The sequence below is a fragment of the Silurus aristotelis genome (assembly GCF_946808225.1).
Source record: "Silurus aristotelis genome assembly, chromosome: 12".
NCBI lineage: Eukaryota > Metazoa > Chordata > Actinopteri > Siluriformes > Siluridae > Silurus > Silurus aristotelis.
Genome location: NC_139585.1, coordinates 25,575,466 through 25,588,422, shown reverse-complemented (window position 1 = coordinate 25,588,422; position 12,957 = coordinate 25,575,466). Strand labels below are relative to the sequence as shown.

Here is a 12,957-nt window from a genome sequence, read left to right as displayed (position 1 = left end):
ATGAGGATTCAATAAACAACATGATGTCTTGGTACAAAGTGGCTGTGGTAAGTTTTGAGAATCAGTGAAAGATTGCGACAATTCCATGAAAAGCATCCGAGACCCAGTGTAAATACAGATGATTGGAGCTGTTTTGCAGATATTTGGTGGCATCATGAATTTTCCAACATGCCACAATATTCCAGTGATTCGCATCAGCTGTGATGCAGCGATTTATGCCAAGTTAGCATTTGCTTCGAGATGCATCATTTTTTATATATTTGCATTGGTCAAAAACGATTTATTTCTATATAATAATTAGTAGATATGCTACACTTTTATCATGTACGTGGATTGATTTCTCCTCATTTCTCAAGTGCGTTCTCTCTCAGAACCACTGCTGCGACGTGAATATGATGCATCGCAACACTACGGAGACCGAGGCGTGTCCTGAGAGTCACATAAAATATAAAACAACATGGCAGAGGTAGAGCTGCATCTTCCTAGGAAACCGAACCGTCTGGGTTTATTTAATCTTTTTCTTATTTTTTTGCACTACAAAGTCCTGCTTTTGAAAAGGTCATACATTAGGAGTCAAAAAGCATTTAAATAAAATGATGATTTGATATCTGTCTGGACTTTACTCATAATCTTACATTCCAGTACTCATGTTAGTTCTCACTCTCCAGTGTTCTGTATTGTTTAAAGACTATAATCACACTCTTGATGTTACCCAAATGATGATGGGTTCCCCTTTTGAGTTTGGTTCCTCTCAAAGTTTCTTCCTCATAACATCTAAGGGAGTTTTTCCTTGCCACAGTCGCCACGGCTGCTCATCAGGGATAAATACACATTGTTCACCTTAACTGTTAAATACTGTAAAGCTGCTTTGAGACAATGTCTGTTGTGAAAAGCGCTATAGCAATAAACTTGACTTGACTTGACTTGACTTGACTGTCTGAGACATGGCCCAGGAGTCTGGTGATCAGTATGGGGTAGTTAAAAATGTAACAAGTAACAGTACATAAATTTGCAAAACAGAGCAATCTACAGTACTGTGCTGTATAAAATATACAGTATCGTCAAACCATCGTAACTCGAGGACCATCTTCATTAATATCTGCTTCATGTTTTAGAAGTTATCATTCGAAGCAACAAACCAGTCCCTTTAAGGGGAAATCTCGAGTCAAACCATAACAGTAAAATATTTTAATACCCACCCCGAATTTCTATTAATATCTCACGTTTTTGTTTTGAACCACCTTCTTGGAGGACCTCCTCGGGATGAGCACCCGTTTTCAAGCGAATCAGCCAAACGAGACGTTCGTCTTTATAGGCTTTATTTCCAAATTCACATGTACATGAACAAGATTCAGTTATTATTAAAACACACAAGAACGATATCGACGATCACGTTTCTCAAGCTAAAATGTACAAGCGCGGACAAAGGCGAATGGCGTCGATGAAAGCAGGATGGCAAAACCCACCAGCTTGAAGTGTGGAAAAAAAATACCTTTTCTTACACTCTTTACTTCTTCCCAAGGTACCTTTCCCTCGCCCCGCTCTTGCACAAGGAACGCAACTTCTTTCTTTCTTTACATTTTTTTTTTCTTCACCTAGCCCACATAACACATACAAACCCCATCCAAGGACATTCAAAAACACATTGCCGCCGATCCAGAGAAAATGAATGGAAAAAACAAACAAACCGATAAAAGACCAGATAACTTCGCATGCATGCATTATCGTGGTGCGAGCAACAACCGAACTGAAATGCTCTGCTACATATTTTTTTAATCAGCACTCCTTGGCAAATAGATGACTTATAAACGTTAATACACATACATACATTATATCACTAACGCTATCTATACAGCTCCTCCTCCATCGTAAAGAAAGGTGTGTGTGGGGGTCATCGTTCAGAAAGTATATTCCATTATAGTAATATCGATAATGAAAAATCAATGCACGATCCAGAATATACAGTAAATGTATGGAAGTGGAGGTGATGCAGAGGCATGCACGGAGCATAGATAAGCATTCTGTAGCTCGATGGACGTGCTGTGACGATGCATTCTGGGGAACCGAGGAAGAATCTTGTGCAGCGTCATTGGTTGAAAGCTTGATTTTTGGAGAAAATCACTCAAAAAATACAAAATAAATTGGACTTGTACACAATGTGCCTTTCATGCACTTCAATAGGGGTTTGAAGGACAATACAAAAACACTATGTTTGACAGCGAGTGTGTAAAATGGGATGAGATCAGTTTGGAAAGGTTTTTTTTGTTTGTTTTTTAGTATTTTGCTGATGACCTGTTTTTTTCACAGTACAAGAATCCGAGCATGAACGAAGCACAAAACACATTTGGGTTAAAGACACACTCTTTGCAATCGCATGAATCGTCCCTACGACCGAATGATCACCGAAAGCACACAGTTATATAATAATATAATAACCAACAGCAGCGTATTCATCACTGTACTGATAAACATGGTGCAAAAAACGTTCTGGTTTTTTTTTTGTAGTTACACATTGTGTACACCAGGGGTCCCCAAATCTCTCTTTGAAGGCCACATAATTTTTTTTGAGGGCGGGTCTGTAACAGAAAATAACGTGTCGAAGTGATTAGCTGTATTATTGTGGAGATTTTATTATGATTTTAAATGTATTTATTCATTAATTTATTTTAATAATTATTATTATTATGCACCGTACAGACAAATGAGTATTACTATTATTACTATCAAGATAATAATAATAAAAAGTACTTAGACATATGGTTGGTGCATAAATCTAACAAATAATTAGGCTACGTTAATAACTAGACATCGATCAAGAGTGGATTTTACCGATACCGAAAGCTAGATTGGATCGGGCTTCCCGATAGCTGATTAATCAACCGCTAGTTTTTAAAATGGATACTTGATTAAAAACAAACAAACATAAGACTCCATGTGAAATAGTACTGAACTTTATTACAAAAAAAGTGCTAAATGAAATAAATATAACTATATTAATTAATAAATATAATTATATAATTTATAAAGTATAAATAATAAATATAATATAGCGCTCTCTGTGCAGCACGCAGTCTCAAGTCTGAAAACAAAGAGCACTTGGTGTCAGTGATTCGCCTCATAATGACGGTGGACCCGAAATGGGAAAAATTTTTTGAGTTTTTTTTTTTTAGTATGAACGTTTCAAGTGTTGTGGCCTTAGTTTTGGGACCTCTGATGTACAAAATGTTCAATACTAACACCGTAGTTTATGAAGGTGAAAATGCGTAACGTTAGCGTACAGCTATAAAAACAGGAGCAAATTAATATCACTGAAGTGCTGCAAACTGTTAAATAGCACTTTTGTAGGACTGACAAAGAAAAAGAAAAACTTAAGACTGCCAGCAGGCTTGACACGTTTTTTTTTTTGTTTTTTTCTTCCCATATCAAATACATTTCATATGCACAGAATAATACTGTAAGAAAAGTGTCGGATGAACACCATTTAGTTTACATGAAGCTCGATTTATCTAAAAAAAACCCCCCAAAAAACCTTTATCATTACTTTTTTTTCCATACAGATAATATCCCTCTGCGTGATGAATCCTGACCTAAGATGGACGTCTGGATGGATATTATAATATACTTCCTCCTACTTATGTAGTACCCATAGGTCACTATTAGAATTCTTGCTATCGGTGTTTTGAAGACCGTTTGCTCTGTTGTGAAATCAATTAAATGTAAGACCTTTCATTTGGTCATTCCATTCTTTCCAGACTATCCAAATCTAATATTAATCCGACTTCGTGAAACTGGGATCGATCATAAACAAAAACAAAACGCTTAGAGGATATGTCAAAGGATCACTCAATGAAAGAGATTCATGGTGCAGTCAGCTGGGAATCCAAATCAATGACTCGCAAAGGCTCCTTGATACACAGGCTCCTCGTCCGCCCTGGAACTGGTGGAAACATGAAGACTTGTCGTATGTCCATAGGTGGCTGTATCAGGTGGGTTTCGGACTGAGGAGAGGAGAGAGGACGTTGGTAGGGGCGATATCACAAGCCCTGCTTGGCCAACGAGGCGCTCACCTCATCCGCGAGGGTGGAGAGCTCAGGTGGGTCAGCCATGTTGATGCTGCCAGAGGAGGAAACCGTGCTGAGGTGCTGTGAAGACTCTTCCAGAGAGATGATCTCGGCGCCGTGGTCAGTCCGCGCCTTTGCCTGCTCGCGGAACATCAGCTTATGTGTCTCAATCTGGGACAGGCAAAAAATACACTGAGTTCACTGTGTAGTTACATTCTAATATAGCTATATATTTTATAAATAAACATGCACTGCTCTCCTTAGCTTTCTCGTTCTCGTTTTCATAACAGACCCAAGAAAGCTCGAGTTGAAATCTCGAAAATCTTAGCTTGTTAGGAAGAAAACGTAAATCCTTGATATATTTTTCAACTGAATGAGTGTATTGATGAGATGACAAAATTTGTGAATACACGTGGGATATGGAAAAAAGTATACAAATGCAGAATATTATAATAATGTATTGTGTAATATAATAAAAAGCTGCAGCTGCCCCCTTGTGGCCAAAGTTTTGAGTACAAGAAAGAAATTCTATTCATTTCAGCAAAAGTGTTTGTATTTTGTGATTGGTCCAACAAATTCCTGCCTTCATAGAATTAAATGAATTACACCAATTTTCAACTTGAAGATATATATATATATATATATATATATATATATATATATATATATATATATATATATAGATTATAAGATACATTAACAAGATACAGAAAAACAAGAATCAGCATCGAAGATCATTGTACTTAACGCTACACTGTAATGACAGGACGCTGATTTATCACTAATGTTTTATTGATACACTGTTTAACATCTATCTATCTATCTATCTATCTATCTATCTATCTATCTATCTATCTATCTATCTATCTATCTATCTATCTATCTATCTATCTATCCATCCATCCATCCATCCATCCATCCATCCATCCATCCATCCATCCATCCATCCATCTATGATGATATATCTATCATACCATCCAACATACTTCATGTAGAGGTTATTTCCATAAAATTGATCAAATATTAGTATGCCGTTAAAAAAAACTTGCAGCTGGATCTAAATCTCAGAGTTGATGTTATAGAAAATTAATCAAAGCTGTCTGATCAGTCAGAATGAAGATTATTAATTAATAATCAGCATCATGTATAAATGACCTAATCCAGACCAGGTACACCATAATGACAAAGTGAAAATAAAATAAAATAAAAAAGTATAAAAATATTAAAACCTAAAATATCACATAAGTACATAAGTATTCAGAGCTTTTTTTCACACCGCTTGAGAATGAGTTCAGGTGCCTTCCATTTCTCTCGATCGTTGCTGAGATGTTTTTACACCTTGATTAGAGTCCACCCGTGGTAAATTAAACTGATAGGACATGATTTGGAAAGGCATACATGTCTCTATAAAAAGTCTGGAAAAATTCACGAGGTTGAAGGAACTGCCTGCAGAGATCAGAGACAGGATTGTTGCAAGGCACAGATCTGGGAAATCTGCTGCACTGAAGATTCCCAAGAGCACAGTGGCCTCCATAATTCTTAAATAAATAAATAAAAGTGTGGCACAACCAGAACTCTTCCAAGAGATGGTTGCCCTGGAAAACTAAGCAGTTAAGAGAGGGTGCTTAGTAAGAAAGGTGACCAAGAACCTGATGGTCACTCTGACTGAGCTTCAGAGATCCTGTGTGAAGATGGGACAAATTTCCAGAAGGACATTTATAATTGCAGCCCTCCACCAATCTGGGATTTATGGTAAAGTGGCTAGATAAACAGTGCAAAACCCATGGAAGCCACAGTCTGAGAGGCAAAACAGTCCTATTAGCAAACTCCAGCTCTTGGAAGAGTCCCAGTTGTGGCTTTTTTTTAGTTGAGAATTATGGAGGCCATTGTGCTCTTGGGAATCTTCAGTGCAGCAGTAACTTTTAGCCTTCCAGAGATCTGTGTCTTACAAGCTGAGCTCTGCAAGCAGTCACCTTCTACCTCATGGCTTAGTTTTTGATCTGATCTGCATTGTCATCTGGGAGGTCTTCACAATAGAGGGGTGTACCTTTCCGAATCATGTGCAATCAATTCAATTCAAAACAGGTGGACTATAATCAAGGTGTAGCTACATCTCAGCAATGATCAAGAGAATTGGGATGCATCTGAGCTCATTTTCAAAGTGTTGTTGCAAAGAGTCTGAATACTTATGTACATTGTGAAATTTCTGCTTCATACTTTTTCTATTCTCACTTCGGCATTACGGAAGACTGAGTGTAGATTGAGTGCACCGTAGAACAAAATGTATATAGTATATCATTGAAGAGCAAAAACAGTGATGTACAATATCCAGTGAGTTTGATGAGCTTAAAGTTTTCTACACACATCCATCGCTGATCTTTTTCGGAGAAGTTGTTCGTGGTACTGCTCCATTAAACATGTGGATGGATTTAATACGTACTCCCTTCCTAGATACTTACTGGAATCTTCAATCTTTATCTGAGGGTTGCTGAGGTGGATAGGTTCAGGGGAGACACTGATGGATGATGGGGTGGTGGGGTCACTGGGGTCTGGGGAGAGAGAACCCTCGTTTTGAGGCGTCCCTGTACCTCTCCCTTTCTCTTGCTACACACCCAGGTCATGGTGGCAAATGAATGGTGACATAAGTGACATATGAAAACGAAAAACATAAGAAAATGAAAATTAGATGGATGCAAACATAAATTTGTTTAGGGAATGCAAAACAATTAGCAGGTAAACGGAAGAAAATAAAAGGCGATTCAGGGAAACATAAAGAAATGTTTTGTAAAGGAAAATGGATTTGGAAGCAAAAAATGTCAGGTTTGTTTAACAAAACAAATATGGTTAAAAGAATATGGACAGCTGACTATTGCACCCGATTGATTGAAAATCTGTAATTTTGCTTTTACTTAATATGTTTTATTTGAAGTATTGTACATAACTACATTTAAAATTATATCCGTTACTGAGTAAAAAAAATAAATGTATAAAAATAATGCAAGGGGAAAAAATAATGTCCTGGAAACTACTGCACTGATCGATGGGCAGAACAAATGTGCAAGAAACTCACAAGAAAGAAAGATGGAGCCAGACAAGACAGACGACAGCGATGCAGACCCAATTAAGAGCGAAATGGCATTGAATCGAAAGTTGTTCAGTGCATGCGCTCAATGTCTGAATTCTGCATTTGCGATTTCTCTCATTATCATAAATGCCATTTTAACAGGAGGATTTTTTTAATGCAAAAGTGCATAATTTGCATTAGACTTTAACACATTAAGATGTTCCTTTAAATAAAATTAACTAATTTAAGATTTATATTCCCTTGTCCTTTCTGAACTACACTGCTTTTACTTGAGTAAACTTTTAGACCTGTAACTTTACTTGTGCTTAAAGTAACATTGAAGTAACAGTACTTTTACATGAGTCGAATATTTTGTTACTCTTTCCACCTCTACAAATTACATAATGTTGATGGTTGGAGTGGAAGACCTTTGGGATGAATAACAACACTAACTAAACTTCAGAGCTCCTCACCTGAACTCATTGACTGACCTATGCTGAACGAGCATAAATCCCCACAGCCATGCTCCAAAATTTCAGTAAACTTCAGCAAACAAGCCAGATTTTGTCATTAAGTCATTGTCTTGCATAAAAATGGATATAAATGGATAGAATTTATAACTAAAAACACATCTTGATTAAGAGATCTGTGATTTTAGAAAGAGATTTAGAAAGAAATGGAAATGTAATTTTTTGCTAGTTCTCTCTTTGACTCTACTGTCAATGAAAAATCAAAGGTCCCTTTAGAAACAGAGGATGTGGTATCTGATTTTATTGCTTCTTCATTTGATTTTGTTCCAATTACAGGTTCTGATGTTAAGACCCTAAATAGTCTGCCCAGATAACCTACAGCCTTACTATTGAAAACCTGCAGCTGAATCTATTGCTAAACCTGTGGCCTAGCTTTCTAACCTTACTCGCATTTGTCCGTAGAATCATCTCCTCTAATTCTGCACAGGTAAATATTTCTTAATTAAAAATAACTATAGACCAACATTAAAAACATCAAAATTGTAGAAAAACTCTTAGATGAACAGCTTGAGTGATTTTTCGGAAGGAACAGTATGCTGCCCGAGGTTAAGGCCATGTCCGCACTAATATGTTTTTGTTTGAAAACATATATTTTTCTCTCCGTTTAGGCTTTCCGGTACAATGTACATTTTGAAAATGCTCTCCAAAGTGGATAAATTAGAAAACACCATTTTTGCTTTGCAGTTTGGACTGGAAAATATATCACACAATTTTAGTCAGTTGACTGCGCCTTCTCTCAACAATGCCACAACTTTTGTGAAACACTGAAAATGCTAATGTTTTCTAATTTATCCGGCCTAAAAAGACTTTAGTTGATCTTTCTAAAGCTTTCTTTTAATTCAGATGGCCCAAGTTTCTAGTTGGCTTCCAATTCAGCTGTTGCTTGGTTTGCTAATTACCTTTCTGATAGTATTCCGTGTGAACAGCTTAAGGGCTTCAGAATCATCAGTGTCTTCAGTTATCATGGGAGTTCCTCAAGGGTCAGTTTCAGGTCCAGTTTTATTCTCACTATATATAAATGGATTTTATATGTTCATATACAGTAAAACCCCGTTGGATGAGCACAATTCGTTCGTAAAAAATTGCACGTAGGTCCATTTGCTCGTACATTCAAACAAATTTTCCCCATAAGAATGAATTTAATAATTAAGTAATTTAATTCGTTCCAAGACCTAATTCGATCGCTTATTTCTGCACTTATAAAGTATTCGTAGCCTATTTTAACAAACAAATACCCCGCAAATTACCGTACGGTAAACATAATTTAACACTTACTCATGTGGTAGTGGTTTATTGCGAGTGTGAGACGCACACCACGCTCGTAACCTTCTCAGTTTCAATGGTAATTCTAATTTACTTTCTTTTTCCCTGCACCATCACTGATTTTCTTAGGAGACATTTTACAAGATTTCTAGTGAAATAAAAATATAACACTAAAAAGTAAAGTTTTTGCTGCACTGAACAACAACTGCGACCAAGCGACACGTCATCTAAAACTAACTAATGCTTTTTTACAAAAGTTTGGAAACCAATTTTGTACTGATATTTCCACTAATATTGAATTAGTTCCTGCCTATACGCACCTGGGCATTGTCCTGGATAACCATTTGACATTCACACCACATGATGATCATATTGTGTAAATTTGAAATAAAATTAGGTTTTTTATTTTAAAATTAAATAAATTTTTGCCAAAAAAAATTTAACATTCAACATATTCAACATTCTTATCCATATTTGACTACGGTGATATTAATGCTGCACCAGTGCAATACTAGAGTAAACTGGACATCTTTTACATTTTTGTACTAATTGTGATGATAAAACTCTGTAAAAAATTATTTTGTATGTTCTCTGTATGCTGAGGCTAAATGCAACCTAGAAAACCTAGAAAATTATATGTAGTTTGCTATTTTTTTGTCATTTATTTCTGTATAAACCGGGTACAATCTGCACACAGAGGACATCCTCAACTAGACGATCCTTGTCTTGGACTGAGCTAAATTTACTGCCCCTACAACCTACACATACAGATACACATAAGTTTACTGTACTCCCTTTTAGCTGATCGAATTTATAGCATGTATAAATAACTTTACATAATTTGCTGCTTCCTTGGTTGGGTCACAGGTTTTCATCCTGGTTAAATAAAGTCTATATCTAATATCTAGTGCCTTCTCAGAAGAGTGGAGTGTATCGTAAGTGGGGCTAAATCTACAACGAGATGCTAACCAAAAACACACACAGTCCACTGTCTTCAAACTTTTGGCCACAAAGTGGACATATTTGCTATCTTCTAAATCTCCTTCAACCCACCCAAGAAATTTGTGCAAGCAGAAGAGAGAGGGGAAGAAAACCATGTGAGAGAATGGAAGGGAAGACAGCAAGTGCTAACCTGTTCTGTTTCTTTTGAACATTATCTCGATCACTAGCCAAACCTTTGTCCATAAAGTGTATTGCTTTCTATGTTCCATAGTGAAATATGCATGCCCAATATTTTCTGCACAACTTTAGGTTGTAAAGCGATATGGCATTTCCACACATTAATATAACAACTCTTTTAAGCAAAAGAAGAAAATATCGAATAAAGCACAAAGCGACGTGAGATCCATCTTTAAAACCTCCTAATGAAGCCCCTTTCTTTTTTGCTTACCCTCTTTTGACCACCTCTAGCCACATGGCCGATGTTGTCTAGAGAGCCGATCTTTGATTGCGCCTTGAATTCCAGTTTCTCGGATCTAATCTCAATGTTTCCACCTCCTACAAGGAACAAAATGATACATGATAGAGTACGGAAATTGTATCTCAGCAGCTGGAGATACATATATATATATATATATATATATATATATATATATATATATATATATATATATATATATATATATATATATATACACACACACACACACACACACACACACACACACACACACACACACACACACACACACACACACACACACACACATTTTATCTCATAAAAGTGAGTACACCCCTCACATTTCAGCAACCATTTTAGTATATCTTCTGAAGGGGCAATACTATAGAAATTAAATTTGGATAGTGTTGCCCCTTTATCACCTGTGGGGCCCTGTGTGGGGCACAGGATCAAACAGAAGGTGGAGAAGCCTTGTGACTAACATCCAGCAGCTCAGTGATGTCATAATGGAGGAGTGAAGAGGATCCCAGCAACAACCTGTGCAGCTCTGGTGAATTCCATGCCCAGGAGGATTAAGGCAGTGCTACATAACAATGGTGCTCACACAAAATATTGACACTTTGAACACAGTTTTGAGATGTTCACTTAGGGTGTACTCACTTTTGTTGCCAAATATTTTGACAATAATGGCTGTATGTTCAGTTATTTTTAGAAGAACGTAAATCTATACTGCTATACAAACTGCACATTGACTCCTCTAAAATATATCCAAGTTTCATTTGTATAGTATTGTCCCCTGAGAAGAAATGCTCAAATAGGGGTGTACTCAGTTTCATGAAATACTGTATATGTATTGTAACAGTACCACTGTTTTGAAACCTACAGGTACATGAAAAAGCTCTTACCTGGCTTGTGGTTGATATTATCTTTTGAACCGCATTTCGCCTGCACATTGCTCAAGTCTATTTTTTTGTGAACGATCTGGACCTATGAAGCGAAAAAAGAAAAACAGGCAATTTATAGATCGGACAACAGATGGCGTGGTTAGATCATTCATTGTGATGTCATTTTAGATGCTCAAACAGAATGGGTGTAGTGTACTTAGATGTGCTTAGTGTTCCTAGAGCTACTTATTTTGATATAACTCTTTATTTTAATTGCTTTTTAGATTAAGTAGACATTTCACAAATCCTACCTGCATTTGCACATCTATGGCTGCATAATACTCCTACAATATATTTATCTCTAGCCTCTAGAAATGCTTTCAAATATCAACAGTGTTTAAATGTCACTTATATAAAAGCCATATATGTTTACACAGGCAAATTAACTGACTTGGCATCATGCATTGGACCCTTGGTGCCACAACAGCAGCAGCACAACTCTGTGCAGTCCCAAATTCCTAAAATAGACCGATGACCTCACTGCAATGACAGCCTTCAAAGGTCAGGGGATTTTCTGGATAAAAAGACACCACTTGTCCTCATGATGAGATCATCTCCTTTCTGCAGTCACAAAAGGACTCTCGATCCAGCTGTCCGGAGTGACACAAAGAAGTCACTGTTTGGACCTGAGGCACGGGAGGACGTGTAAGCCTTCTTCAGCAAGAGAGGAGCAGTAACTGCACCTCTGAATGACCTCCAGCTGAGGTCAAAAATGGAACGATGAAGGTCCGTTTAGGTTGAGTTGAGTTTCTTTAAAAACCCAGCTTGTCAAAATAATAAGGAGGACATCCTAAGTATAAAGTCTGAATTCTTAAGATTTGGGGGGTAAAAATGTCTGTCTGTCTGTCTGTCTGTCTGTCTGTCTGTCTGTCTGTCTGTCTGTCTGTCTGTCTGTCTATCTATCTATCTATCTATCTATCTATCTATCTATCTATCTATCTATCTATCTATCTATCTATCTATCTATCTGTCTATCTGTCTATCTATTCAATAGTGTTGGTAAGAAAAACTTATATACAGATGGACCAAAGCTTTGCTTTGCTGTTGTCCGCCTAATGATAATGCATTAAAGTGGGTGCTCTGTAGTAAAAATGCTGGACTTCCACCACCACAAAGTTTGTTGCTCTTGAACAAGCTGTTCAACTGTAAGCCATTGCACTAATTCGATAATTAAAGAGAATTTGCTCTGGATAAGGGCATCTGCCAAAAGTTATAGATTTACAGATGTGGTAGTTAGTACAGGTAGCCTGTAAAATATTTTAGAACATATTGCTTCAACATTTTGCATTTGAGAAAACCCATTTCACTCCACCATATCTCAGTCTGCCTATATATATAAAAAATACAAACATAATACGAGTCTAGTAAAAGGAATATCGCCCTGAAATTGTGAATATGTGCTCAAGGAGTGAAAATATAATTCAAATGTTGTTAAATTGAACTTCAGAAACTACTAGCAACAGGGCTGTTTTTAGCCTTTTTGGCACCGCAGGCTAGATTTCTATTGTCACCCCCAATGTGTCTGCCTACCAACCACAATGCTCTACCACCACACCATATAAATCAATCGCAACCTTCCATAAAAAGGTTAGACTTCAATTTAATAATCATTGCAAAATTTGCCTGAATTAGGTATTTAAACACATATTGTATATTAAACTTCCGCAGGAAAAAAGGTACATGAATTAAATGAACG

General features: G+C 36.8%; 1 protein-coding gene across 7 annotated transcripts in view; it reads right to left on the bottom strand.

Annotated features, from left to right (window-relative positions):
* Positions 1-1,302: 1,302 nt before the first annotated feature.
* The window catches only part of mapta (microtubule-associated protein tau a), a 35,776-nt gene continuing 24,121 nt past the window's right edge, over positions 1,303-12,957 (bottom strand). For 5 of the 7 annotated variants that reach the window (XM_083557116.1, XM_083557113.1, XM_083557114.1 and 2 more), the window contains 3 exons: positions 11,223-11,304; positions 10,309-10,415; positions 1,303-4,232 (listed from right to left, as the gene is read on the bottom strand). In XM_083557116.1, coding sequence (XP_083413242.1) covers positions 4,035-4,232; positions 10,309-10,415; positions 11,223-11,304 — 387 coding nt within the window. In that variant the 3' untranslated portion in view covers positions 1,303-4,034. Of the gene's footprint in view, positions 4,233-6,520; positions 6,666-10,308; positions 10,416-11,222; positions 11,305-12,957 lie in introns of all 7 variants that reach the window. The other 2 variants (XM_083557115.1, XM_083557110.1) reach the window with 1 other exon arrangement.